This window comes from Triturus cristatus, chromosome 7 (assembly GCF_964204655.1).
Source record: "Triturus cristatus chromosome 7, aTriCri1.1, whole genome shotgun sequence".
In the NCBI taxonomy this organism is placed as follows: Eukaryota; Metazoa; Chordata; class Amphibia; order Caudata; family Salamandridae; genus Triturus; species Triturus cristatus.
Genome location: NC_140590.1, coordinates 1688934894 through 1688961224, shown reverse-complemented (window position 1 = coordinate 1688961224; position 26331 = coordinate 1688934894). Strand labels below are relative to the sequence as shown.

The 26331-nt window shown below is 46.0% G+C and overlaps 1 protein-coding gene across 1 annotated transcript; it reads right to left on the bottom strand.

The window, feature by feature from the left end:
* Positions 1–926: 926 nt before the first annotated feature.
* Positions 927–25337, bottom strand: LOC146812758 (protein C10-like). Its single transcript, XM_085619856.1, has 3 exons — positions 24935–25337; positions 2537–2713; positions 927–1316 (listed from the first exon to the last, which is right to left on the bottom strand). Exons 1-3 carry the CDS (start codon positions 25008–25010, stop codon positions 1174–1176), a joined length of 396 nt encoding a protein of 131 aa, XP_085475982.1. The 5' UTR covers positions 25011–25337; the 3' UTR covers positions 927–1173.
* Between the last annotated feature and the right edge of the window lie 994 nt (positions 25338–26331).

The following is a 26331-nucleotide window of genomic DNA, read 5'->3' as shown; positions in this document are numbered from 1 at the left end:
CAGTGGCAAGGAATAGCAATGGGATTTAAGATAGTAGGTAAATTCTTGTATTTCTTGAAGGAATTTTGAAAATAAGCTCCCCCCCATAAGCCTGTGCAATGTGTCATCATCTCTGTCCACAGGATGAGTCTTACAGGGCTGGTTGGCTCACTGTATTTACACTTACGATGACCGGTCCACTTTAGTTACAGCAATGGGCAACGCCGAGCACTTTTGGACAAATTAAGGATATGTGATGCATTACAGCTGCTCCTTGCTCTGCAATTCACGCCTTATAAAACCAACCTAATAATTTTCTCATAGTTTACAGCCAAGCTTTAAAGGGGTGCAGTCTTGCGGCCTTGAGTTCCGAAAGTCAATCAATAAAGCATGCAAGACAGTATTCCCATCTATGTGAACAATGCTGATATAAAATTACTAACACTCATTAATTAATCGCATGCAAGTAATCTCATACAATATCTTAAGACTCATTTCATCCTTCTATATCAACATCCTTAGGGACGAAGTTTTTGCCAGGCAGTTGGGAACCTCTCAAGGCTGGCAGACCTCATCCAGAGGGCCTCTGCCCACCTAGTATGCCTCCTGCCAAATACTAAATTAAGTCCAAAGTAATTTACCTGTTAACAGTCTTTCAGAGACTCACTTTTGCACCTTCTGCCACCCACCTGGCTCTTGTAGGCAGTTGACAAAGTAAACATGCTAATGCATATATAGTAGCCATTCTGCAGAACACCCCCAAATTGATTAAGAACTGCCCCTGAACACTTCATGATGCATGATAACAGACAGCTGGTTTATAGCACTAGGCTATTTAGCCAACTCTCCTCTTTGACATCATTGTGGTTGGTCACCAACAATCCCGACACGGCTCCTGGTTTGAAGATCATACTTTGGACTTGAAAGTACCAAGGAACTATCTTGACTGAGGTACACATCTGACTTAATGTTTTAATATTTTAGAATATCACATAAAAAGTAAGAATATAAAACCACAGCATAACAAGAAACAAACACTCCACGTTTAGCCCCATGCTAAAAGAATGGTCCAATTCCAGCTCAGACACCGCACAGTAGTTCCATAGGTGCACAGTTAGAGTTCATGTGACAGTTCTCAGTACATATCATGCACACTTTTCAGTACGAGGACACAAGTGTTAGCTGTCCATTGTTTCATGATGTAGAAATGGCAGTGCCTGCTTGGGGGGGCACAGTCATAGGTGGCAGGAACATAGACTTTAGTTTGCCAGACATAGCGGCGATCTCGGGGTCCTGAGACTCATAGGACTTGATCAAACGAGCAAACTTCAAGACGCCTACAAATGGAAAAGAGAAACAAAGGAGCCAGTGAGGGTGCTTGGAGGTGGAAATCTGTCAAAACAAAGCATTTTAAATTGACCGGGCTATCTCTAGTTCCTTCTGAGAAGATGCTTCTCGTGTTGCAGAGGCAGTGAAAACGAAAATTGCTAGTACATAATAGGTACCGTACAGGCAAAAGGAGTGTACGGTTTCCCAAAAACACAAAATAAGCACAGTACGAGCAGCAGCATAGCAAACCTCCCTCACGTACAAGGAAAACCAGGTCTGTACTTTTAATTGCTAAATATTCTTACATCTCTCAGAACTGAAATAAATGACCATTCTAAAACATATACTACAATACTGAGAGCATCGGCTTAATAGCAAGATTAGGAGCAGGACATATTGTTTGTGGGGAGATATTTATGACGGAAGAAATGTTGGTAATGAATGTTTTTAGTTTTTTTCTCTCCACAATCTGTGTTTAGGCGTGGTGTGGCCTCTCAAGCTTCCCACAAGAAAGGTTATCTTGCTCAGTAACCTAGACGTTGCATCCAATCCTAATGGTGCCCGCCAACAGACAGTGCTGGTCCAGTCACCTCCCTGAGACTCCGTGTAAACCCTTCTGTACAGGTCACGGTTTACATGACTTCAAGTGAGTTCATTCACCCTACTGTACTTTAATTAAAATACTGCTACTTAATGTATGACCAAAGAAACACCACTGCTTCCTCAACAGTCTCCCAGTGCCTTGGTTTAGATACATTTCTAACCTCAATAATGATCTTGAACAAACCTCTACATCCTTCTGTGTCTCAGTCAACAAAGGGGTTTGTGTGAACTTGGGGGAGACCGTTCTCTTCCTAGCCCTGCCTGTGTGATCTCAGAGACGTCCCTTTGTCTTCAGTCCGACCACAACTTTACAGCACGCTCTCGCAGTGACTTCAGGTAATTCTCTTCCCTGCCAAGTTACAGTCCAACAGCAGTTCTGCAACTAACTGGCACATGTTAGTCAGGGGCCTCATTCTAACCCCAGCTCCAACAAGAACCACTGGTGGGACAGGAGATAGGTCTCTTTACCATCTCATGCCTTGCCTCAGGACTGATCTGCAGCAGACTCTGGGTGTTACCCAAGACATTTCTTTAGATTCACGTATATTAGTTTAACCCAGCTCTAGGTCTGACCCCTGACTCTCTGGACCGTCTGCATGACCCTCAAGCTCTCACAACCACTTACCTTCACCATCGTTGCTGAAGCCATAGGCCTTGATGACCTCTTGCTGGATCTGCGTTGCTACAGGAAGCACAAACTGAAGCATCTTCCCCATGTCATTGCAAGCATTGTCACGGGCCTCGTCCATGCGCAGAGTGTTCTCCGGGGAACTGAATGCCTTCATCACCTCCACAAGGACCACTGCAAAGCGGTTACAAAAAGATTGCATTCAAACGAAGGTAAAGTATGAAGATTTTGCAGAGTATCTACGTAAAGAGCAGGCAGGGAATAGGGACAATGAAATGTCTGGGAGTCCTCATTTATTGATTTATTTTATTTATAAAGTTGTATATAGCGCGAACGTGACCCAAGCGGGTATCAGAGAGCTTCACATAAGGTCAGGAACAGCTATCCGACAGGGCAGGATAAGCGGGTAAACAAGAGTATTGCAGTCAACATAACATAAAAATACAGTAAGGGAGCAAACGTTTGAGGAGGGGGTCTCAGCTCATAGTTACAGTAAAGGTTCAGAACGTATGCATAAGAAGTGCTTTGACTTCTTTTTTGAAAGAGGACGTTGAGGGATTCAGTCTGATTTCCGGAGGCAGGGCGTTCCAGATTCTCGGGCGATACCGGAGAAGGCTTGGTTATACATTTTCTTCCTTTGAACTTTTGTGGTTTCATATCTGCAACCTATCAATACGGAGCAGCCACTCAACTGAACAGACAAAACTCAATGGCAGATTTTACACAGGTCGATGACATCACAAATTGGCTCTAGCAGAGCCCGATATATCACTAGGAAATGTTAACAATCGATAAGCAGATCAGGTCAGATTTAACAGAGCTCTGTAACATAGTCCTTTAAAAGGGTCCAATCATCTCACAGCAAAGTTTTAAAAGTTATAACTATTGCATTTTGTAAGTTTATCTGTGGTACTGGTCTGCACCTGGCGGTCAGCTCCTCTCTGCATAGCAGCCGTCCAAGACATAACTGCCCCAAACCATTGCTTTCTCGCTGTCAGATACACATATCTAGCACCTTCAAAGCAAGTGACCCCCATCGGCCGAGAGTCCACCTGCGCAAATTTGAACTACAGCCACCAGACAGAAGTAATATATGTTCTCTTAACAATCGCTATCTTCCTCTTCCCCCAGCTGTTGTTCACTTGCTGTGGTGGTGGACCTCCACTTGGGACTTTTAAACAACTTGCCTCATATGCACATCGACCTCTTCTAGACTCCCCCACTCCTTCATTACACTGGCATAACCACAATATGAATTCACCTCAAATATTCTGCAAACAACACAGCTTTCAAGAATTAGCATTACATCTTCACTCATACAACCCACATTGCTCACAACTGTTGTAGAGTTGGCTTCCTCTCTAAAAGATAAATCAATACCATACCTGTCCCCGGCTCCTTAGTCCCCAAAGGGAACACAGACCAGTCACCGGTGTTGCACCGTTTTAGCCCCACATCATTGTACTTCACTTCCCAGCCAGTAACTGGATTGTTATTCGAAGAGTTGACAGCATCTTGGCATCACCACCCCACCAACCCTCTTGGCAACTCAGAATCTAAACAAAAAACTGAAAAATTATCCTCTAACTCACTCACACATGCACTAGTCTACCCAACAACCAGTCAATTCCGGACCATGATCTAGGCACGAATATCAATTCACCTCCCACCCTCTCAGTTGCCTCAACTGACACTCACCAACAAAGGAAAGTACTCTGTTGAATCTATCCCTCCATACCTTGACTAAACCCACCAGGAGTACTTCAACAACACTCTTCAGTCCTATTCATACCTTTCACCAATAGGCTCATCCTTCTGTTCTATCCGCTCATGTTTTTGCTTCAACTCTCCAGCCACTCTGCTCCAATTCCCTTTCACCTGCTTTTTTCTCATGACTTGCTTTCATAACTTGCTCCTCAGTCTTCCCAAAGTCCAAACCGGTCCCTGCTGCCGAAACATCCTTTCCACCTTCACTGCTTTCCTGACTATTCTTTTCACTCCACCTTCTCGTTCTGAAGTCTGCCAATTTTAATATTTTGGACACCCCTGATAATTAACTTATATCATAGATCGTAGTTTACAGCGTTTTTCTGTTCTCTGCATGACTTCTTGATCTCCATAGTTTAATGGTAAAGAGTACTGTGAACTAGCTATGCAATCGTGCTATATAAAAATTTGAAATTAACATTAAAACTCAAATCAACATACTTGTCTGGAGATGGTGAAAATTCTGAAATCCTACCCATCTTTTTGAAGCGCTCACTGATGTAGAATCTATTACCTTCATCCCTTCTGAATAGACTGCTCTCCTGCTAATGATTATCCCACACCATTAGTTCCCTGTATGTTCTTCAAGGCAGCATAACAATCCAACATATCAATCTAACCTCTCCACTGACGACTGATGAGGTGCACATTTAACAAGCTTCTTGATGTTTCCCAACTCACTTATTCTCACCTCCTCCACTCTCCACTCAAATTGAACAACCAGCGCTCCCTTTGCCCAACATCTTCTGCAGACCTGTTTTCAATACTTAACATGCCAACCTTAGATCATCTCACCCTACAAACCTTTTATTCTATCCTGCAGTTTTTGTATAGCGCCCACTGCAACAGACACTCTAGAACAGGGGTACTCACAAACTTTCTGTCAGGGGCCAAAATTACAGTGTGGTTAGTGGCCGAGGGCCGCACTGGTAGGGGTGGAGTCAGTGGGGGCAGGATCAGTGGGGGGCGGAACTAGAGTAAAAAAAAAAAAAAACTTTCAAAACATTAGACTATGCTGTATTTCAGTGGTTCCCAAACTTTTGACTCCGGAGGACCCCCATTGAGTCACCACTGGAAACCGGGGACCCCCAAGCAATTTGTATGATTTAAATTTCAAACATTAAAACAATAATTCGAAAACAGTAAACACACATGTGCACACAAAACAAATACTCAAATTACTAAGGATTTTAGTATGTTATATTGAAAGAATTCGCAAAAAACGGGAAGGTTAGTACTGCATCTCCGTGACTAACTTTTATTTATTTTTTTGGGGGGTTTTTTTATTAATGTTCCACAGAAATCCACACAAGGAAAACAATACAACTAAATTTTACAAAGACAGATAAAAAAACAGAAAAAATTACAACAAGAAAAAGATTAGTCAGATAAATGATCAATTAACGGTTGCCAAATTGCAGTACCAAATTTCCTCTTGCGTGGTTTTTTTAGCCTGTACATACTAATTTCTAAATTATACAAGTTGAATAGTTTGGCCCGCCATTGATCAAAACTCGGAGCCTCAAGTTGCAACCAAGCAGTTGCAATAGTGAGTCGGGTTACCGCAGCGACAATAAACAAAAATTATCGAAAATTAAATAAACGTTGTCCCTCCGATAACTCTCCTCCAATCCCTAATAAGATCCAGCTTGAAGAAACAGAAACCGGTTTGCCTAAAATTTGAGACAAAAAACTTTCAATTTGGTTAAACAAACATCGTAGAGAAGGGCAGGAGTAAAAAACATGTACAATATCGGCGTTGTCCATTTGGCAACGAAAACAAACTACTGAATTAGAGAATTGACAAGAGTTGCCCCATTTCCTAATAACCGCAGGAGTGCCATATAAGTTAAACAAGGTTTTAAAATGCTGGGCTTTTAATGAGGCAGAGTACAAAGTTCTGTGAGCAATTCTGATAGAGTCTTCGACGTGGATAAGAGGAAAGGCTAGCCAGGTTCTCCACTTCAAATTGATTTTATCCAGGTCATCTACTCTAGACTCCAATAATATATGGTAAATAGAGCCAATGCGCAACTGAGAGCTTATAGCATCAATAATACGGATAGAGACTAGATGAGAAGTATGTTTGCGAAGGAAATCCCGGATCTGAAGAAATTTAAAAAACTGATTAGCTAAATCAAATTTCTTTCTAAATTTGTCAAAAGAAAGACAAGTACCCCTTACAGAAACGAAAGCCCCTAACCGTAAAATCCCTTTGGAATACCATTGCCGACCAACTGAATCGTAAAAAATAGAGGGAAGGAGATGTGGAGCAATTAGAGGAGTATAAATAGTTTATTTAGGAATATCAAACATCTTTTTAAGAGTTTTCCAAACAGAAAAAGCAGAGGAGAGTATCTTAAAGCGGGTGCGCTTATAGTAGCTGCCATCAACTTCGATTTGCAAACAATTCTTGGCATAGCTACCAAGCGCCATTAGATAAATTGAAGGTGCTTCTGCCAAATTGCTAACCTCCTCCCCCGTAAGCAAAATGCGCATCTTTAAAAGTAAACAAGAAATTTGATATAACGCAAAATCCGGGATTCTCCATCCCCCGCGATCAAATGGTAATGTCATCCAACGTGAAGCTCTCCGAATTCTCCCTGGAGCCCAAATATATCTTTCACAAAGGGATTGCAATTGTTGGATCTGATACTTGGAAACCAATAGAGGGACGGCGCGGAAAAAATAAAGTACTCTTGGAAGAATAACCATCTTTAGAAGGTTGGATCTGCCCACTAGTGTAAGATGTAGACTCTGCCAAGATTCCAACGTGGTTTTGGTTTTGTCCAAGATATCATTCCAATTGACAGAAACCAAATCATCCAGGTTGGATCTGATCTTAATTCCAAGGTACACCACCTCTTCGACCACCCTGGGATCGGAAACTGTGGGTAAATTCAGACAAAGACATTGAGTCTTGGTGGTATTTAATTTGTAACCAGAGTATCTACCGAAGGAAGCCGCAAGCTGTTCAATAACTGGAAGAGCGACCTCTAAATTGGAGGTGATAACCGTAATATCATCCGCATAAGCAAAGATTGTATATGGCAGATTCTGAATTACAAAAGGGGGAATTTGGGCATTCATCTCGAACATTTTCACAAAAGGGTTAATGTAGAAAGCAAAGAGGAGAGCAAGGACATCCCTGACGGGTCCCCCTGCAGATTTGAACCACCTCCGATTTGATTCCCATTACACAAATCCTTGCAGTAGGGGCTCGATAGAATATTTGGAGAGCACGTATAAAACCGGCACTGAATCCCATACGCTTCATTATTTCCCAGAGGAAAAGCCATGCGACCCGGTCGAAGGCCTTCTCGGCGTCGAGCAGGGCAAGACCCAGAGGTCTGCGCGACGTCGAGGAGAGCGACAACCCGGCCAACATGGTCAACTGTACCGCGGCACCGGGACAAACCCGTGCTGCAGTGGTGAAACCAATTCAGGGACAAGCGGAGCCATTCGGTTAGCGAGAAGCTTAGCATACAATTTACCGTCACAATTGATCAAAGAAATCGGGCGGTAAGACCCTGGTTGATCCGTAGGCTTCCCTTTTTTAGGAAAAATAACGATATGTGCTTCATCCCAAGAACGGGGGGGGGGGGGGGGGGGGGGGGGGGAGAGAGATCCTTGTATGGCCGCCTCGAAAGCACATAACATATCTTCCCGCACTTCAGAAAAAAATACCTTATAAACCTCCATCGGGAGAGAATCTGGCCCAGCAGCCTTGCCCGAGGGCATTTTAAATAAAGCTAATTCAATTTCTTCAGATGTTACCGGCCTTTCCATTCTTTCGACATCCACCGGATCCACTTGTTCCCAACTCAAAGCAGGTAGCCCGAGATCGGCGGGAAGATCTCCAGTATTCGGTTGAGCATATAGGTCAGAATAAAAATGATGGAAAACCTTCACAATAGTCTGTGGTTCATGAACTAATAAACCCTGAGCATTGTACATAGCATTAATCATTAGAGCTTGGTTTTTTGCTCGTATTCTTTGACCCAGAAATCTCCCCGAAGATTCACCGAATTCATAAAGTTGTCTCCTGTAAAGATGGTGTTTAAGCGCGATCTTCTGCGCCCAAACAAGGTTAATGTTAGCCTTACACTGAGCGAGTTTATCTAAACTTACTTTAAGATCATCTTCTTCCCGTAACCGAGTGGCCAAATCCAATTCGGCGTTTTTCAGATGAGAAAAAAGTTCTAGCATTTTTTGTTTTACCTGATTTTTGAGCAAACAGACCAAAACTAAGAACCTCGCCTCTAAAACAAGCCTTAAAGGCGTCCCATACCCCCGCAGGGGAGGCAGACCCACGATTACATAGAAAAAAAAATCCTGAATCCATTTCTTCATGTGAGCCAAAAATAAAGGGTCATATAACAACTTCCTATCGAATGAGAAGGTCTTGGTGCCTTTTAAAATGGCAACACTAGATAAAGAGATGACTACTGGGGCATGATCAGACAAAAGCCTCGGAAAGATTTGAATTTGAGTACTAGGGGCCCAGGCAGCTGGTACAAAAAAATAATCTAATCGGAACAATTTAATGTGCGGGGAAGAAAAAAAAAGTATACCCAGGGTCCTGTGGATAAATCGTGCTCCAAACATCTACCAAACCATGGTCCTGTACCAAGTTCCTACGAGCTTGAAAGACTTTAGGTTTGCGACCTTTATACAAGCAGGAGGAATATGCCCAATTACTAGAAAGATTAATATTCAAATCTCCACAAAGTATTAGAGGTGAAGGCCAAAGAGCAAGTTCCCCGTTTAAAAAATCAAAGATACTTGGTTCATCTAGGTTGGGGCCATATATAGTGCATAACGTAAAACTAGTCCCCCCTACTAAGCATTCGAAAATAGCCCACCGACCTGAAATATCCACCGAAGAACGCCCTGGAGGGACTAGGGAGGGTCGAGCTAAGATAGCCACCCCACGTTTCGTATCCGATTGTTTAGATGTAACAAGTATGGAATATCCCAAATCAGTTAACTTCTGCCTATGAGACCAAGAGATGTGTGTTTCCTGCAAACAAATAATGTCAGGAAGAGTAATTTTCAGTTCTGCTTGGATCTTTTTACGTTTATCATAATTATTAAGGCCGCAAACGTTATATGTGCCTATTCTAATCCCCTTGTCAGCCATAACCAGCGTATTCTGAATAACCAATACAAATAAACCTACTCAATAAAACATAGCAATAAAAAAAGAAAAAAGAAATAAATACATGATCTGTGGAACAAAATGTTTTCTGATTTTTAATGTGCCCCTCCCAACCCCCAACCCCCACCCGCCACCCACAAAACCCACCCTGCTTGGAGGCAATAGGACCGAGGTCCTGGTGATGGAGAGTGGGAGGCGCTCCCTGTGGTGCTCCCCCAAAGATAATTATAACAACAAGAAAGACAGAGTACGGGGAAGACCGAACAAACAACACTTATGCCAAACCCAGATTAGGAACCAGACTTGAGTGAGTGTAGATACTCCTTAGCTAGATTTTCAGAAGAGAAAAACTTATTCTGGCCTTGAAACACAATTTTTAGCTTTGCAGGATTGAGAAGAAACGCTTGACACCCTTTAGCTAAAAAAAGAGGAATCAGTTGGCGGAGCTGCCACCTCCGCGCAACAGTCTCATGGCAAAAGTCGGGTGTGACAAAAAAATTGACACCTTTGGCAGCTCTCTTCTGATTAGGTCTTGCTAAGTTATATACATCTTCTCGAGCAAGAAAATTGTTAATAGAGATCAAAATAGCTCGAAAATGGACAGCCACTGATCCAGGACGGGGGGCTTGAGGTTTATTGTAAAAAGGAAAACGGTGGGCTCTTTGGATCTCAATCTCCCAGTTCCATTTGGATAGCTCGGGAAAGGCTTCTACAAAAAGCTGAATGATAAATTGTCTCGTATCACCCCCTTCTGCGCCCTCCGGGATACCCAGGACCCTTAAGTTGTTACGTCTCATTCGATTTTCCAACTCAGAGAGCTTCCAAGTAGCGTCTTCTTTTTGAGCCTTAAGCTCGTTGACCAGCCCTTTCTGTATTGCAGCTTCGTCTTCCAACAAAGAGATACGAGTTTCTGTCTCCCCTACTCTTGTGCCAATCTCAGCGCAAGACTTGCTGATCCGTCTGATAGCATTCTGTAGCTTACGACAAGCCCCCTGCGTTCTGGCATTTTCGAGTCTCGCCTCAGCCCTATGTGACAGCATCGTATCATAGATCGTCTCTAGAGTAATTGGTTTCATAGGAGCTGAGGGATCAGTAGAGACTAAGGCTGCGTCTATAGCACCCGCTATCTGATCATTACCAGCTTCCAAAGGATAAGGATGCGCAGTCGAAAACGAAAAATCCCAGGCCAAGTTCTCCCTTGGGGGAGAGGAGTCTTTGGAGGGCGCGGGATTTACAGAAGACTCTTGTCTGCTTGAAGGTTTACATTTCCGAATTATACCGTCAAGTGGGACCAGATTCATATAGCCCCCCAGAAGACAGTTGTCCACCTCTCCCTGGCTAGCAGAACCAGCCTCATATTCAGCCCAGTCTCTGTTAATGATATCATCATCGTCATCGTCGTCCGAAGTTGACGATGTGTCTGAAAGTGAAAATAAATTGTCCAGAGGTTCTATATCTTGATTGGGATCGATTCTCTCCCTGCTGTTGATCACCAATCCTTCCCCAACTGCCCCGCTCTCCAGAGAAGTACCCACCACCATCTTAATAGCCTTACATAAAGAGATCGTATGAGTATGAGTTGGAGGGACTCCAGATCCCATAATGCATCCTGGTGAAATGTCTGAAACCTGGTGAAGGTCCGTTGAGACTTCCACCGGTATTGTGTCTTTAGACGGTGGTACTCCCTCGTTTTTTTGACCAAGAGAATAGCTCACACCATGCACCGGCAAAGAGGGGGATAAAGCTGTCTCAGAAGCTAACCCAGGATTAACAGTTTTAGAGGTGTCTTGCTCCGTATTTCTCAGGGATCGTTTCAGAAACAGGGGGGCGGTGTTTTTAACAGGATTAGAAACGGAGGGGGCCTTACCGGAGGATGTCTTCGCCGGCTCCGAGGGGGCTTCTTGTGGGGATTTATGCGTCTTCGAGCCCCCCCCCATGGTTACCAGTAGTGTCGATGCTCCCTGTAAGCTGGGTATTTCGAGGTTTGTAATTCTTTGCAGGGCCTTTGGTGGTTGGTTTAGGCGGCATCTTCCCGCTGCCTGCCTGCAGAATGATGACACCAGAGGAGAAAAGGAAAGAGGAAGAATGCCGAACCCAAGAATAAAGCACTCCCGCAGCTCCAGAGCGCCAATAAGTTCTGCGCGTCGATAACAGGAGAGAAGCAGCTGTAAGCAGGATCATTATTTCTTATCCAGGTTTGCGGGTCTGAATCAGGATTTAAGCATATCAGGTCCCGAGGTGTCGGTCTCCGCCGTTATGAGTTTGAGAGGGGGAGCGCCAGCAGCCGGGAGCGCTCAGCCCAGCTCACTCGGCCGTAGCGTCGGCCGCCATCTTCCTATCTGGTGCCTCTCTCTTCCTATCTGGTGCCTATTTTAAATGGTTTGTTTTATTTCGCAGTACAAGGCTTCTGCCAGGGCCAGACTGGAAACCCAAAGCAGCCCTGGCAAATGTTTTCAGACCAGTCCCCATACAGTGCACACCAAGTGCAGTGAGTGAGCCTGACCACTACAAAGGGGGCTTTGGGAGGTTGTCCCCCCAAGAAAATATAGAAAACAATGGTGCATTCTACAACAAATTTATCATTATATATTGAATTGTATCAGCTTTTAAAGAATAGTAAATGATGACCTTACTATGCACCAGGATACGACAATCTTTGTTGGAGTTCTTCAATGATTCCCTTAGAATCTAAGGGAATCTTCAATGATTCCCTTAGAATCATCTTTTGTTCTTTGCTGACCGAATGCAGCAGCTAAACTGATCAGTGAACCTGTACTTCGATTCGGAAATCAATTTACATATTATAACTCCAACAGTGCCTCTCATCTCTCCATAGCCCGTCTGTCACATGTATTTCATTTGTTTTACAGCATCTATCATACCATTGTAGGATGTCAGAGCACTTTACATCACACACATATAGGGGCAGATTTACAAGCCCCTTGTGCCACGGGTGTGTCACAAAAAGTGACGCACCGGTGGCGCATTTTAGTGCCCCATATGTCCAAGGACAGGAAAAGCCACCCTGCGTGACTTTTCCTGGTCTTGTAAATATGGCCCATTTGCACACAGCACTTTCCATGAAATGGGCGTTCCATGGGTGTTGCTGTGGGTGTTCCCACGCAACACCCATGAAACCAGACACATTTCCAGATTAACTAGAAATCGTAAATCTGGAAAGGTGTCCGAATGCTACGCCTCCCCGGCGGAGTAATTGGGAGTTGCCACAAGGAAGAAAGTATTTTTCTCCTTGTTTTATTTCCTCTTTCTATGCGTGTTGCGTTCTGCAGCACACTTAGAAAGAGAAAATCACCTCTGGTTATTGTTTATGTACAGGAAGGTGTCCCTTACTGCACATAAACAATCAGGAAAACAAAGACGTTTTGCAAGTTCTGTGTTTGCTAATGCAGCACACTTAGAAGTTGAAAAAACCCATTTCTGATTGTTTGTGTAGGAAGGGAACCCTAAACAACCTCCCCATGATGCAGGCATTCTTGCACCATGGTGCAAGGGTGCCTGTGCAGGTGCATGGCAGCAGTTTGTGCCACAGCGCAGGGGGAAGCACAGAGATGTGACATATTATTGTAAATATGTCGCATCCCTGTGCTTTGAAAGGGTCTCAGTGTGGTGCACCCAAATGACTTGCAGCACACACTGAGTCACTTTCCTTGTAAATCTGCCCCATAGAGACAATGATTCATACGTGTAAATGAGTGTATAGAAAATGTTACATAAGGCAAATGCGACTACAAGGTGTAGGATTCACGTCATTCAGCTGACCGCTCAGCCCTCCACAGGGCTTGGTCGCCCCACTCACTGCTGCCGCTCCTGCCTGCCTTTGCCGCCTCCTGCCTGCAGATTCCTTCGTTCACTGCTCCTGGGAATTTCCCGCTGCTCCTGGGAATTTCCGCTGCCCGCTGCTTCTTGGAATTTCCTGCTGCTGCCTCCCTGCGGCCCCACCCCCCTGTGATTCCATTCGCCGCCCCGCTCCCGCCACCCAGCTGCTCCTCCCTCCCGGCTCCTTACTTAAGGGGACCACAGAGTGTGACCGCTCAGCCCTCCACAGGGCTTGGTCGCCCCACTCACTGCTGCCGCTCCTGCCTGCCTTTGCCACCTCCTTCCTGCAGATTCCTTCGCTCGCTGCCTGCTGCTCCTGGGAATTTCCCGCTGCTCCTGGGAATTTCCCGCTGCCCGCTGCTTCTTGGAATTTCCTGCGGCCCCGCCCCCCTGGGATTCCATTCGCCGCCCCGCTCCCGCCACCCAGCTGCTCCTCCCTCCCGGCTCCTTACTCAAGGGGACCGTAGGGGACCACAGAGTGTGACCGCTCAGCCCTCCACAGGGCTTGGTCGCCCCACTCACTGCTGCCGCTCCTCATCATCAACGCCTCCTTCAACACCGCCACCTTCCCGGAGTGCTGGAAACACGCCGAGATCAGTGCCCTGCTGAAGAAACCAACTGCAGACCCCTCCGACCTCAAGAACTACCGCCCCATCTCGCTCCTCCCGTTTCCTGCCAAAGACATCGAGAAGACCGTCAACAGACAGCTAGCCGCCTTCCGAGACCAACGGATCCCTCGACCACTCGCAATCCGGCTTCCGAGCCAACCACAGCACGGAGACCGCCCTCATCGCAGCCACAGACGACATCAGATCCCTAATGGACAACGGGGAAACTGCGGCCCTCATCCTCCTGGACCTCTCCGCAGCGTTCGACACTGTCTGCCACCGCACCCTGGTACAGCGCCTGAACAACACCGGCATCCAGGAGAAGGCCCTGGAGTGGATCACCTCATTCCTTGCCGGAAGAACCCAGAGAGTCCGCCTCCCCCCGTTCCGGTCAGCGGCCACCGAAGTCATCTGCGGCGTTCCACAAGGGTCATCGCTCAGCCCCACCCTCTTCAACGTCTACATGAGCCCCCTCGCAACCATCGCACGTCAACACAACCTCAAGATCATCACCTACGCCGACGACACCCAGCTGATCCTCTCCCTCACCAGCGACCCGGACGCCGCCAGAGCCAGCCTACATGAAGGGATGAAAGACGTCGCCGAATGGATGAAGAACAGCCGCCTGAAACTGAACTCAGACAAGACGGAGGTCCTCATCCTGGGATCATCACCCTCCGCCTGGGACGACTCCTGGTGGCCCCCCGCCCTGGGAGCCACCCCCAAGCCAACGGACCACGCACGCAACCTAGGCTTCATCCTGGACTCCTCCCTCTCGATGACCAGACAAGTCAACGCCGTCTCGTCTTCATGCTTCAACACCCTGCGCATGCTTCGAAAGATCTTCCGGTGGATCCCCACCGAGACCAGGAAGACGGTCACCCAGGCCCTCGTCACCAGTCGGCTGGACTACGGGAACGCCCTCTACGCCGGCACCGCCGCCAAACTCCAGAAGAAACTTCAACGGATCCAGAACGCCTCAGCACGACTCATCCTGGACATCCCCCGACACAGCCACATCTCCGGACACCTGAGAGACCTGCACTGGCTCCCCGTCAACAAAAGAATCACGTTCCGACTCCTCACCCACGCACACAAGGCCCTCCACGACCTGGGCCCCAAGTTCCTCAACAGCCGCCTGACCTTCCACAAGCCCACCCGCCAGCTCCGCTCCGCCAGCCTCGCTCTCGCCACCGTCCCCCGCAGAGCCACCGCCGGAGGAAGATCCTTCTCCTACCTGGCAGCCAAGACATGGAACTCCCTCCCCATCCACCTCCGGACAAAGCAAGACCATCTCGCCTTCAGGAAGCAACTCAAGACCTGGCTGTTCGAGCAGTAGCGTCCCCCCCCCCCCTCAGCGCCTTGAGACCCTCCGGGTGAGCAGTGCGCTATACAAATGCCTATGATTGATTGATTCATACTGGTAGGCATTTTTAAAGAGTGTTTTGTCTGGAGAAGCACCCACTCAGAATTCAGAACATAACACAGTGGTTAGCTTTAACTTGAACAGTAAAAATGTATTTCCACCAAAATAAACCTTGTTAGCAGCATCATGATAATGAAAGACTTGAAGCAGCTCTTTGATGACAGTTAATAGGTCACTGTGCTAGATTACGGTTGTCACTTATGAACTGCACAGTAACAAAATAATCTCTGTGACAAAAGCAGCAACCCACTAACCTATGCACATAAAACACTTTTTGTAAATGCATGGTACACGTTCTTTGCAGTAGGCATATTAACCCTCTGTGCTACATTAGATAAGTCAAAGCTGCCACTGGACAAAACTCTCATCTCTCTCCAGCAGGTACATTAATCACTGACGTTATCTTGACACTTTTATTGTTGCTGGAAAACTGCTAATTCTACAAGGAACTTTGTTGTGCTTTTAAAATTGCTGCCTGAGGACCCCCTGGGAATGTGTCACGGACCCCTGGGGGTCCGCGGACCACAGTTTGGGAAACACTGCTGTATTTCACAATCAGATGCAACTACAAAGAGCACATTTTGATAATACATTTTTATTTGAAGGCATGAACTACACAAGAAACATGCTGAATCTGCGACGCGGGTGACATTGAGCAGTTTGGGGGTGTTATGCCGTTGAAATCACTGGAGAATAAGCATTTTACAGGGAGATGCTCCCGTGTAGGGGAGGTGTAAGGGGTCATTTTGATTATTTGAGGTATGCCACCGAGTCCAATGAGTAGGTGACAACCTCCAAATGGGGATGAATTGACTGAGAGATGCCAACTCTACCTCGAAAGCAACTCAGTTTCAGGAGAGAAGAGGCTGCGCTCCAGCATCTACACGGATTCGACTAAGCTCGGGTTTTAACCCAGCCTCTTTTTACCGCTCCCTAAACATCTTTAACTCCAACAACCTCCATCCACACGCACCTCTCCTCAGGCACTCTTCCAGGCGACTATGAGGAATCCTTTTAGCTCCGCCCCTTCCGGACTACACGCCTCTCTCACTTTCAATTGCGGTGCGTTCCTAGCCTCGCTCTGAGGTCTCTTCGTTGCACTAACTCACCGGTTCCGTGTGTGACTCGGAGGCAGGCAGGCCAATCAGAGGCAAGCAGTAAGCAGAGACGATGGCCGCAGGAGGAAACGTTGTGAATGCGTATTCAAGCGTATTCACAACGTTTGCTCATGCGGCCATCTTCCCTGTTTACTCCAAGGAAGGAACTGCGGCATGTAATCGAACAAGGTCCGCGGGCCGCCAATGAAGGCCAGGCGGGCCGCCAGCGGGCCGTACTATGAGTAACCCTCTGCTCTAGAACATAGAGAGCTGTAAAATGAATTATTCCAGGAATAGCCAGGTCCTTAAGGCTTTGCAGAAGGGAAGTTCATGTCCCAAAAAGCGCAGTTCAAGAGGTAGAGAATTCCAGAATTTAGAACTAGTCCGTCATCCTTTCCTTCAACTGATGTGTTTCACCAATCTACTGCACTACCATAGCCTCTCCAACGGGCCCCTCATCTTCATTCAAGTACAGGGCTCAAAAAATCCACTTGCCAACTCGCATTGTAAGCCAGATTTATTCAGGATGAGCTATTTTTAGGGACTACTTGAAAATCCTTTAACTTCAGGGAAGACATACTGACTTTTGACCTCTGTCTCTGAAAGCAGAGCAAATGTGACAAGATAAGATTTGCCCACAAAGGGAAAGAGCAATAAAAATGCCATCAAATTTTGTTATCTTGTCACATTTGCTGACTTTTAGAGACAGGAGGTCAAAAGTCAGCTTATTGCATTTATTTTTCTTTCTGTGTCTTTAGTTAGAGAATTTTGTAAGGTGAACTGTGTGACAATTGAATGCACAAAGCATGTTAAATTAAAGGCTTTAAGATGTCAGGCTTTTTTCTAACAACACTGAAATAGCTAAGTGAACTGTACAAATATTTCAAATATATTTCATTTAGTTATGAAGACCCATTTTTGTAATTCTGTAGTGAAAAAAATATTTTTATAGGATCAAAACAAATTAGAACACTTTACTTGCGGATGTGCAAATTTTAAATATTTTTGCTGAAACCCAATTTTCAAAAACATTTTATGCGCTATTATCATTAAAACTGCATGTTAGTGGGAAGTTTTGTGGCCATTTCAATGGAAAATATGTTATCTGTAAATGACAATGCACACATCATGCTTTGGTAATATATTTATGAAAAGTGTTTTTTTAAACATGAACTGGGAATTATAACTGCTCCTGCCCAGATGAAAATGCTATTTATTAGTGAACTAAGAGGCAAGCCAGGAATTATATGTACCCTATATATGGGCTCGAGTCTTGTTATAAATGGAGCAAACATTTAGTCAAGTATATATAGATTTTTTGTAAAGCACAAATAGTGAACTTGCATATTTGAAGGTGCTCTCTTATTTGATAATAAAGAAAAAGGTGGCTCCATAAGACAAACTATTTTCCTAAGATCACACAACTTGAGACCAGTTCACGGGTCAAGTACATTAACGTTAGGTCGAGTAGATTATTAAAAGTTACTAGACCTTCAGGTCTCGTAACATTATGATTTTTTGAGCCCTGAAGTACACCCCGCCTCTCAAAAAGGCTTGTTGACGTTCAGTCTGGTTGGGTTTCTCTCTAAATATGGGCTGACTCGTTGACTTAATTTTCACCTTTACAAGGACGACATGCAAATCTCGCTCTGCTTTCCATCATTCTCTCACACCAATGCTCCTGTCACAGGCTACCTCAGTTATTTGTAAAACTCAATGCATGATACTATTGCATTTTCTAAAGCTGAACTCTTCAATGTTGCGGACTCCTCTGCTCCACAAACTCTTGTGGTCCCCCAGACCTTACAGCCCCATTTCTTTCACGCTTGAAAGGGACTCTTTCCATCTCTGCCAAAAATGGAGCATCCTTATTAACTTTGAATGTCGTGTAGGGCATTCTTCCCCATTACAAACTACTACAGCTACCACCCTACACTCTTCAAGTACTAACCATCTGAAACGGTCGATCCCAAAGCCACTTCGAAAGAGGCAAAACAGTCATCAATTTCATATCAGCAAAACTACCCTTTTGCACTAGCCTCCCAGTCATCCTACCAAAGTACTCTATTTCCTACCGGAACAAAGTCAGAATGTGCCACACTTAATTCCATTTAATCTGTTCGGATACACTACCATCAGTTCTTACACCCAGAACCAGGAACTGGTACAAACTGCTCAACCTGGTTTTCAAAGCAGTTCAGAGTATTACTCCTCCATCCATCTCACACACAGACAGTCTAACTACACATTTGAATAAATCTGCCGCCTTTCACCCACCATGGCCTTGTTCTTCTCAAACCTCCACGTGCATCACTCAGAGTACAATCTTTCAGTCCTACTCCACTGACACAATTTCACCAATTAGATAAAGGCTATTCACCCTCTATGCTCATCTACCCTCAAAGCTACATTCCCCAATAACTGAAAGACTACCTTAAACCCACAAATCACTCCCATATCAAAACCATACAATACAGGACCATCCAGCTAGCTATAGACTGAACTTCCATAGCTGTATCTACAATCAGAGCTTACCAAATTCCACTAAACCACATCCCAACAAGCTATCCCTGCCACAAGAGGACACCAAAGAAACAGCAAAACCTTACTTTGCAAACAGACAGTACAGACGGTAATGTGTCAATTGTCTGGCTCAAGAATCCATGCACAGGGGTCCTTGAGCCAGATTGCCCTCAGATTACCGTTTACAGGCATCCCAAACTATACCCAAAGCAGTAGTGTCTTCAATGATAGAACTAAAATATGTAATTTTGTGAATACATCCACAATATTGTCGATCAAAAAGCAGAGTCCCTTCAAATTTCCATCTACAAGTGGGAACTCTCTGACCTAAGGAAAAGCTTGAGATACTTGTAATACAAGTGGGTTATGATGTAAAACAATCCGCAAATGTAAGTGCATAGGCAGCTTGGAGCAGAGTTCTCGAGCAATCAATATCATCTGGAAACACTAATAATGACAGGTGCAAGGGTCAAATAAGTACACCAGTCATCAACTAATCCCTAGGATTACATAATATGTAAACTAGCAGATCATGACGGCTTCTACTCCCAATACACCTGCTTCATGTGACAAGGGATGGTTGTCCCTGAGCAGCTTTAACAAAGCATGATCAAAAGGCAGCCTTACATAGAGCTGCATATCATCATCTCATAGCTGATAGATCCTAGATTTATGACATCACAGGGCAGCATTAACTGAGTTCAATGACACCACAAGGAACATTCAACAATGCTCACTGTCTACTTCAACAGCCATGTGTCATTGCAATGCAGCTTCAATAGAGTTCGAAGACATCACAGGGCACAGCTATCACTGCTTGGTGACATCAGCACACAACATTAATAATACACTGACATCAAAGTGGCGTTTCAATAAATTTTGATTACATTACAAGAAATCTTTCACAGCTTTAGATGACATTAAAACAGAGTAAACAGGGACATATCTGCAGAGCTTTAATTGAGGTTTACGACACAAAGAAGTTTTAACTGTATTTAAATAAACAAGAGTACCTATTTTAACATTGTTCAGGGACAAAAGCGGGCAGCATTTATCGTTCAGTAAAAACAAATGTGTGGTTACCAAGGCAAAACAACATCAGTATATAAAAAAAATAATAACCTGGTTGAACAAAGCTTGTGGCATCACCACAGATCACATCCAACATTGGTGTGGAGACCTGCGCTGATAGGTGAGTGCAGCAGCATTCACCTAGGCCTTGTGCTGTGGCATGCAAATAAGGGCAGAGTAAGGAATTTAATGCAATTTCTACTTGTCCATGGGGCAGGTTGCTTCATAAATCTACTAGTCCTGTAACAAAATCCACTTGTCCCTTTGTTCCATGTAATGCGGCGACTAATCATGGCAGCAATCTCATTATATAAGAACTCTGAAATAGCCTCTCTGATTATGACAGGGCTCCTTCCATAGTAGGGTTTGAATACTAGCGATTCCCTTATGTTGCCATTTTTTCGCAGGTTTACATACTGGGGCTGAAGGTAATGGTAAACAATAGTTCCAGGGTTCGAATGCCCTATGGAGTCTTTGCATACCTACTAACTTGCATGTTTTATGGGTTTTGACCAACTCTTCTCCAATTTTTTCCCATACTGAGAAAGGTTGGAAATTTGCTCCTGACAATGGCAGACATAAAACTTCTTCCAGGGTTGGGGAAAAATTGGTTGGGGCCGGGGGGTGGGGGGAGTGAACTTGGGGCCGGAGGGGCGGGGGGGGGGGTGGGTGGGGAGTGAACTTGCAAACACTCAAGATTTTTGCATGAGCAAATCTACGCCTGCATATTTGCTCATGCTAAAATGGATTTTACAAATGTTTTCTAGGAGTACTACTTCTTGGCCTACTTCAGTAAAGTCTTGTGAATTCACGAAAGCCGTATATCTGCACTTAACGCAAGGACATAGGTGCACTTTTCAGACTTTAATAATCGGGCCCCTAATTGGGACTGGCATTAACCACGACCTTTTGTGTTTATTAAAATTCTGTCTGTTTCTCTCTATTGGCTAGCTTCACTGAGTGCCAGCATTCTGTTCTTTCACAAGGAGAATATCGAAAACAGAGTTGTTTTGTTCAGTGCCAGGAACTACTGTGGAAATTTGTGATTTTAAACACCCAATTTTTTTGGTTGCTTTTAGAAGTGTTTGTTATAATGGTGAGGGCTGGATGTCGGGCTATAGGAATTCCACATGCACACTTGTTTGTACGATGGGTGGAAAGTACCCGAGCAGTTCACCCATTTATTTTATAACCTCAGGCCACGCCTGGCCCGAGGGTGGTGTGTGACAGCATCTGGTGTGTCTGCAGGCAAAACGACAGGACCGCTGACCTTCCACATCCCATCCCAACTCAGTCCTTTTCAACAGTCTGCATGTTATTCTGATGGCACGCAAACTCTTTGAGCTGTACGCTTGGTTGGGCCTTATGCGGAATCATGGATGGTGATTGCGGGCCGGTTGGTTCCTGTCGGGCTGATGATTGTAATGCACTGGGAGTTGGAACATCCTCAACTATTGCTGCGGGCCTGCTGGTTGGTTCCGCGGTGGAAGTTGAATCTTCACCTCTTTTGAAGTGTTCTCCTTCCTCGGTTCCTTCCTCCTCCGGTGTTTGGCCTTAAGGGGTCACCTCCACCTTCCTAAACCAGGAAATATTCCGCACAATGGTCTCCTGTCCCTTTGCGGCCATTACTATTGTGCCTTCCACTATTCTTATTGTCCACAGTCCTGGATCATATGGTGTCCTGAATTTCCAGTCAGGCCTTCGGTCTTTTATGATAACTTGGTCCCCCAGCTGAAGGTCTCAATGTTTGGCCTTTCTCTTGTGGCTGGCTATTGAGTTCCACTGTTCTCTTTGCGCATGTGTTACCCTGTCATCATACTGGGGTGGCGCACACCCCAGGCATACAGGAATTGTGTCCCTGCGTGGGCCATTAAACATTGGTATCCATGGGGCCTGTTGGGTGGTGCTGTGTGGCGTGCTTCTGTAGTCTCTCAGGAACAGTTGAAGTTGGAGCTCAGGGTCATCGTGCTCGGTCACTGCAATCCGCAGTGTCTTATTGAGTGTCTTCATAAATCTTTCAATTTCCCCATTGGCTTGCGGCCACTGGGGTTGATGCGGTGATGTTGCACTCCATGAAGTTTTAAGAAGTCGCTGAATTCCCCGCCTTGGAGGAGTGGGCCGTTGACAGTCTTGATTTCGCCTGGGCAGCCAAACATCGCAAATACTTTCTCCAATACAGGAGCCACATGCAGAAACGCCATTGAGCTGATCATTTAAACGATGGGGAATTTAAAGTAGGTGTCCATCATTGCTAGTGTGATTCTCCCATCTGGGAAGCTCCCGAAATCTACACTCACTTTCTCCCAAGGCACTGCGCATGGCTCCTCAGTGATGATTGGCACGGGCCTGTCTGGGACACCCGTGAATTGGCATGCAGGGCATTGCCGCACTGTCTCCTACACCAGCTCTTCCAGTCTAGGGAACCAAACCTTGTCCCGCATCCTTGATTTCATTTTTATCTACCCCTGTTGTCCCCCGTGTACCAGCTGTTTTACCTGATGGCACAGCGCTGATGGGATGAGGATACGGGATCCATTGAGGAGGACACCTTCCTGGGTTGTACTCAGTTCATTCCTAACCCCACATTTCTGTAAGGTATTCAAGGTCTTGTCCCTGATCAGTCGGTGTGCAGGTAATTCAGCCAGATGCCCCCCTGGACAGTGTCCCACACCTTGATGAAAACTGGGTCTGTTTCTGCGGCTTCTACAATGTCAGCAAGTTTCAAGGCTCGGGGGCATGCTGCGGATGAGATCATGTTGATATGTGCCTCCTTCCTCTCCGCCTCTAGGACTGTGCCTTGGGTAGCCGACTGTATTGGGTGACGGGAGAGGTAATTGGCTGGTTTTTCGCTTTGGGCCGGCATTCAATTTCCATCAGATACTGTTGTAGTTGGATGGCCCACCATTCGATTCTGGCAGGTGGGTGCGGCGCTGACCCCTTAACAGCAGAACAAGCGGTTTATGGTCGGTGATGACCTTAAAGGGTTGAACACTCAAGTAGAGATGGACATGCTGGCCCACCCTCTTAATCGCCAGGGTTTCTCGTTCGATTTGGACGTATCGCGGCTTAGTGGGAGAGAGCGCTTAGCTGGTGAATGCTAGGGCTGCCCACGGCACCGGTTCTTTTTCCTGGGCTAGCACTGCTCAGAAGCCTACTGGGCTGGGGTTCACCAGCGGTTCAGTACGCTTATCCGGGTCGAAGCACACCAGTGTGGTGGTGTCGAGGAGGACATTCTTAATACGCTAGAACACTGCTTCCTCTCGGTGGCCCCATTCCCACTTCATGTCTGTCCGAGTTAGGGTCCTTAGTGGTACTGCAATGGTGGCCAAATCAGGGATGAATTGACCACAGTGCTTGGTCATCCCAAGGAAACTTTGTACCTCAGATGCATTTGTATGCAGCAGTGCTTGCTCTCTTGCTTGGGATTATAGGGGGCCTACCTGTAATCCTGTTCTAGTTAAGCATGTATCCAAAGAAATCGATCCTCTACTGGAAGAATAGACACTTTTTTCGGTGTAACGTGGCACTGTAGTCTTGAAGGCGCTTCAACGTGACCATGATGTGCTTGTAGTGTTCAGCCGCCGTGGTGGAATGTATGAGGATTTCATCGCTGACATTTACTACACTCGGCAGTCCCGTTAGGATCTCACACACGGCATTCTGGAACCCCTCTTCTGCCGAAGAGATTCCGAAGCGGAGATGTTTATCGCGGCGAAACCTCAGGTGTGTATTGAAGGTAGCTATATATACATACCTGCTTTCTTCTGCTTGGGTTAGTTGATGATATCCGGCGTTTAGCTCCAGCTTGGAAAACCACTGTGAGCCGTTGATGTCAGCAACAATTTCATCCATGGTTGGGGTTATATGGCGCTCCTTCCAAATTCTTACCGCCAGTCGTGAGGCGTCTCCACCCTCAGGGTCTGGTGGCAGCCGATTGCTGTGTCATTGCTAACTGGGGCGCGCGGTCAGCAGCATGCTGGCGGCCTGCGGGATCGCTTGGCTCTGGCCCACGGACCACTCGGGCGGGGCAGCGGCCCTGAAGCGCTGCAGGGTAGACCTCCAATGCAAGCAGCAGGCGGGCTCGCACCTGCCCTAAATCACCAGTGTGGAGGCCTGCTTTGATAGGTGAGTGCGGCTGCAGGCACCTAGGCTTCGCGTGTGGCATGAAAATAAGGGAAATGCACGCTGGTTTGTAGGTTGGGTGGAAAGCCCCAAAGTGGTCTTCACCCATTTTATTTTAAACGGGTGGTGTGTGACAGAAACCAGTGTGCCTGCTGACGAAACGACAGGATCGCTGGCCTTCTACAATTGGGATCATTTAGTGAAGTGTAATAAAGAATCACAAAGTCATACCATAAAACGACTGTGATGGTACCACCTAAGGGCACTGTTCATTAAGAGAGAGTTAAGCAAGCATACCGAATACCATAAACTGCCCACCTGTCTCTCATACTTCATCATTCACCCCGCTGCGTTCCATAACACAATAATCCCACCTCAGGGCTCGTCATGCATGGCAGGGAAACACTTCTCACATCGAATCAAAACAAACTCAACATCCTCCAACCACACACCGTGCAACGTGTAGTGTGCCATCCGCGAAGGCAAGTGCTTCAGCGCTCCATATAGAACCGCCATGCAAATGCTGCAATAAAATTAAATGATCCGTGACATCGAAACAAGTGGGCCACACCGAGAGGCCAAGGGGCGGATTTTCCTGCTGCCTCGTCCATTCAGATTTCAAGACAAGTCCCCATAAAGGTGAGAATATTCTGGAATACTTGCGGATTAAGAATTAATGTTGGTCAGTTTAAAATGTCCACTCTGCCTTGACATAAATCTGATGTGGCAGCAATAGCGAGCCCTAGACCTGCCGATGTATGTCTTATACCCACCCAGACCTACCTTTAGCCTGCTCCACAGTCAGCGATACCGTCTGCGCCGAGCCCGTGGATGTCAACTGCCTCTGCAGGCTGGACATGCTGATGCCTTGGGGGACCGCACTCTAGAAAACAGCTGCCTCTCTTCGCTCAGTTCGGTGATACACGCGTGGGTGTCTCTCTCGTTTTCTCACCCTCTCCCTGGGCCTTCTTTTGAGTGTCACAGTTGTACCGTGTGACGTTTCTCCTCCTCTCGGATGCTGTGTGCCCACAGTCGTTATTCAGTGTATCGCTGCGGGCTGAGTACACCTCTCTGCAGGGCCCACTACTTTCGTTTTCTCCGATTGGCTGTTCTCCCGCTGCCAACGATCGGCGCCGCAGGGATTCAGAGAGGGGCGGCCTGTGCGCGAGGACACTCCCCTCACACTGCCCCTGCAGGCAGGAGTTCCTCTGCTATCTAAGGACGTGTCGCGCAAACACACTCAGAAGCGCTCGCTTCCCTGGCATTTCTTCGTATAACTATTACTATTGCATACTACTTCATAAAAATAGTAAATGTAAGTAAGACGGTAATATCGACACTTTGAAAACACTCGGTATTTTCTTACAGTGAAAATATTACTCAGTAAACAAGCCTGCCACGTACCAAAAACTACGGTTTTTGAGGTGCAATTCGTTGCATCACGCTTAAATGCCCGTATGAACTTTAACCGTGCGACGGATCCTTACAAGATGGTGACCAGGTTCCCCCAGCTTTGGAGACATCGACACCACTTAAGTCAGCAGTCCTCTTTTTGTTTCATTGGCGTCGTTGCCAACGAGTCCTCCATCTTTGAAGTCTTAACACTGAGTCAATGTTCTGTCCCCAGCCAGTCAAGCACTTGGGCAACGGAACCTGGTGCTATCTAAAAGAATCAAACCTAGTCAAACACAGCCTCAACTTTGATCATTGATCCCCATCCCTTGCTATACCAGCTTATTGTCTCTGGGAAGCTAACTGAATAAAAATATTTCTGGGAAAGCCATCAAGAATTTTCAATTCTAATAAGGACACAGAAGCTAGGATTATGCTTCTCTTGCTTCACTGCTGAAAAGCACAGCAGCCTATTGTTATATCTTGATATCTTATGTTGTCTTAGCAACAGGGTCTGCATTCTTCTAACAGTATCCATGGTGTTAGAATTGTGGGGATGCGAGGGAGGAGTGCTGGCAGTTGCAGGCAGAGGATGTATCTGGGGGTTGTTCCTGTCATCTTACAATAAAGACTCTCTCAAATCTATCTAGTCTGCTCGTCATAAAAGTGGCGATGAGTATGGGATCTAATTAAAGCAGACTGAACCAAAAAGAATTTATGAACCATCAACCCCCAGACGAACTGAAAGCAACGAATTAATGAGCATCGCGTTTCCCTGCTACGAAGTT

Coding starts and splice junctions, on each gene's coding strand:
- LOC146812758 (XM_085619856.1), bottom strand. CDS start 25,010: ATGTCCAGCCTGCAGAGGCAGTTGACATCCACGGGCTCGGCGCAGACG. Junction 2,714..24,934: donor GACTGTGGAGCAGGCTAAAG/GTAGGTCTGGGT, acceptor ACCGCTTTGCAG/TGGTCCTTGTGGAGGTGATG. Junction 1,317..2,536: donor CTTCAGCAACGATGGTGAAG/GTAAGTGGTTGT, acceptor TTCCATTTGTAG/GCGTCTTGAAGTTTGCTCGT.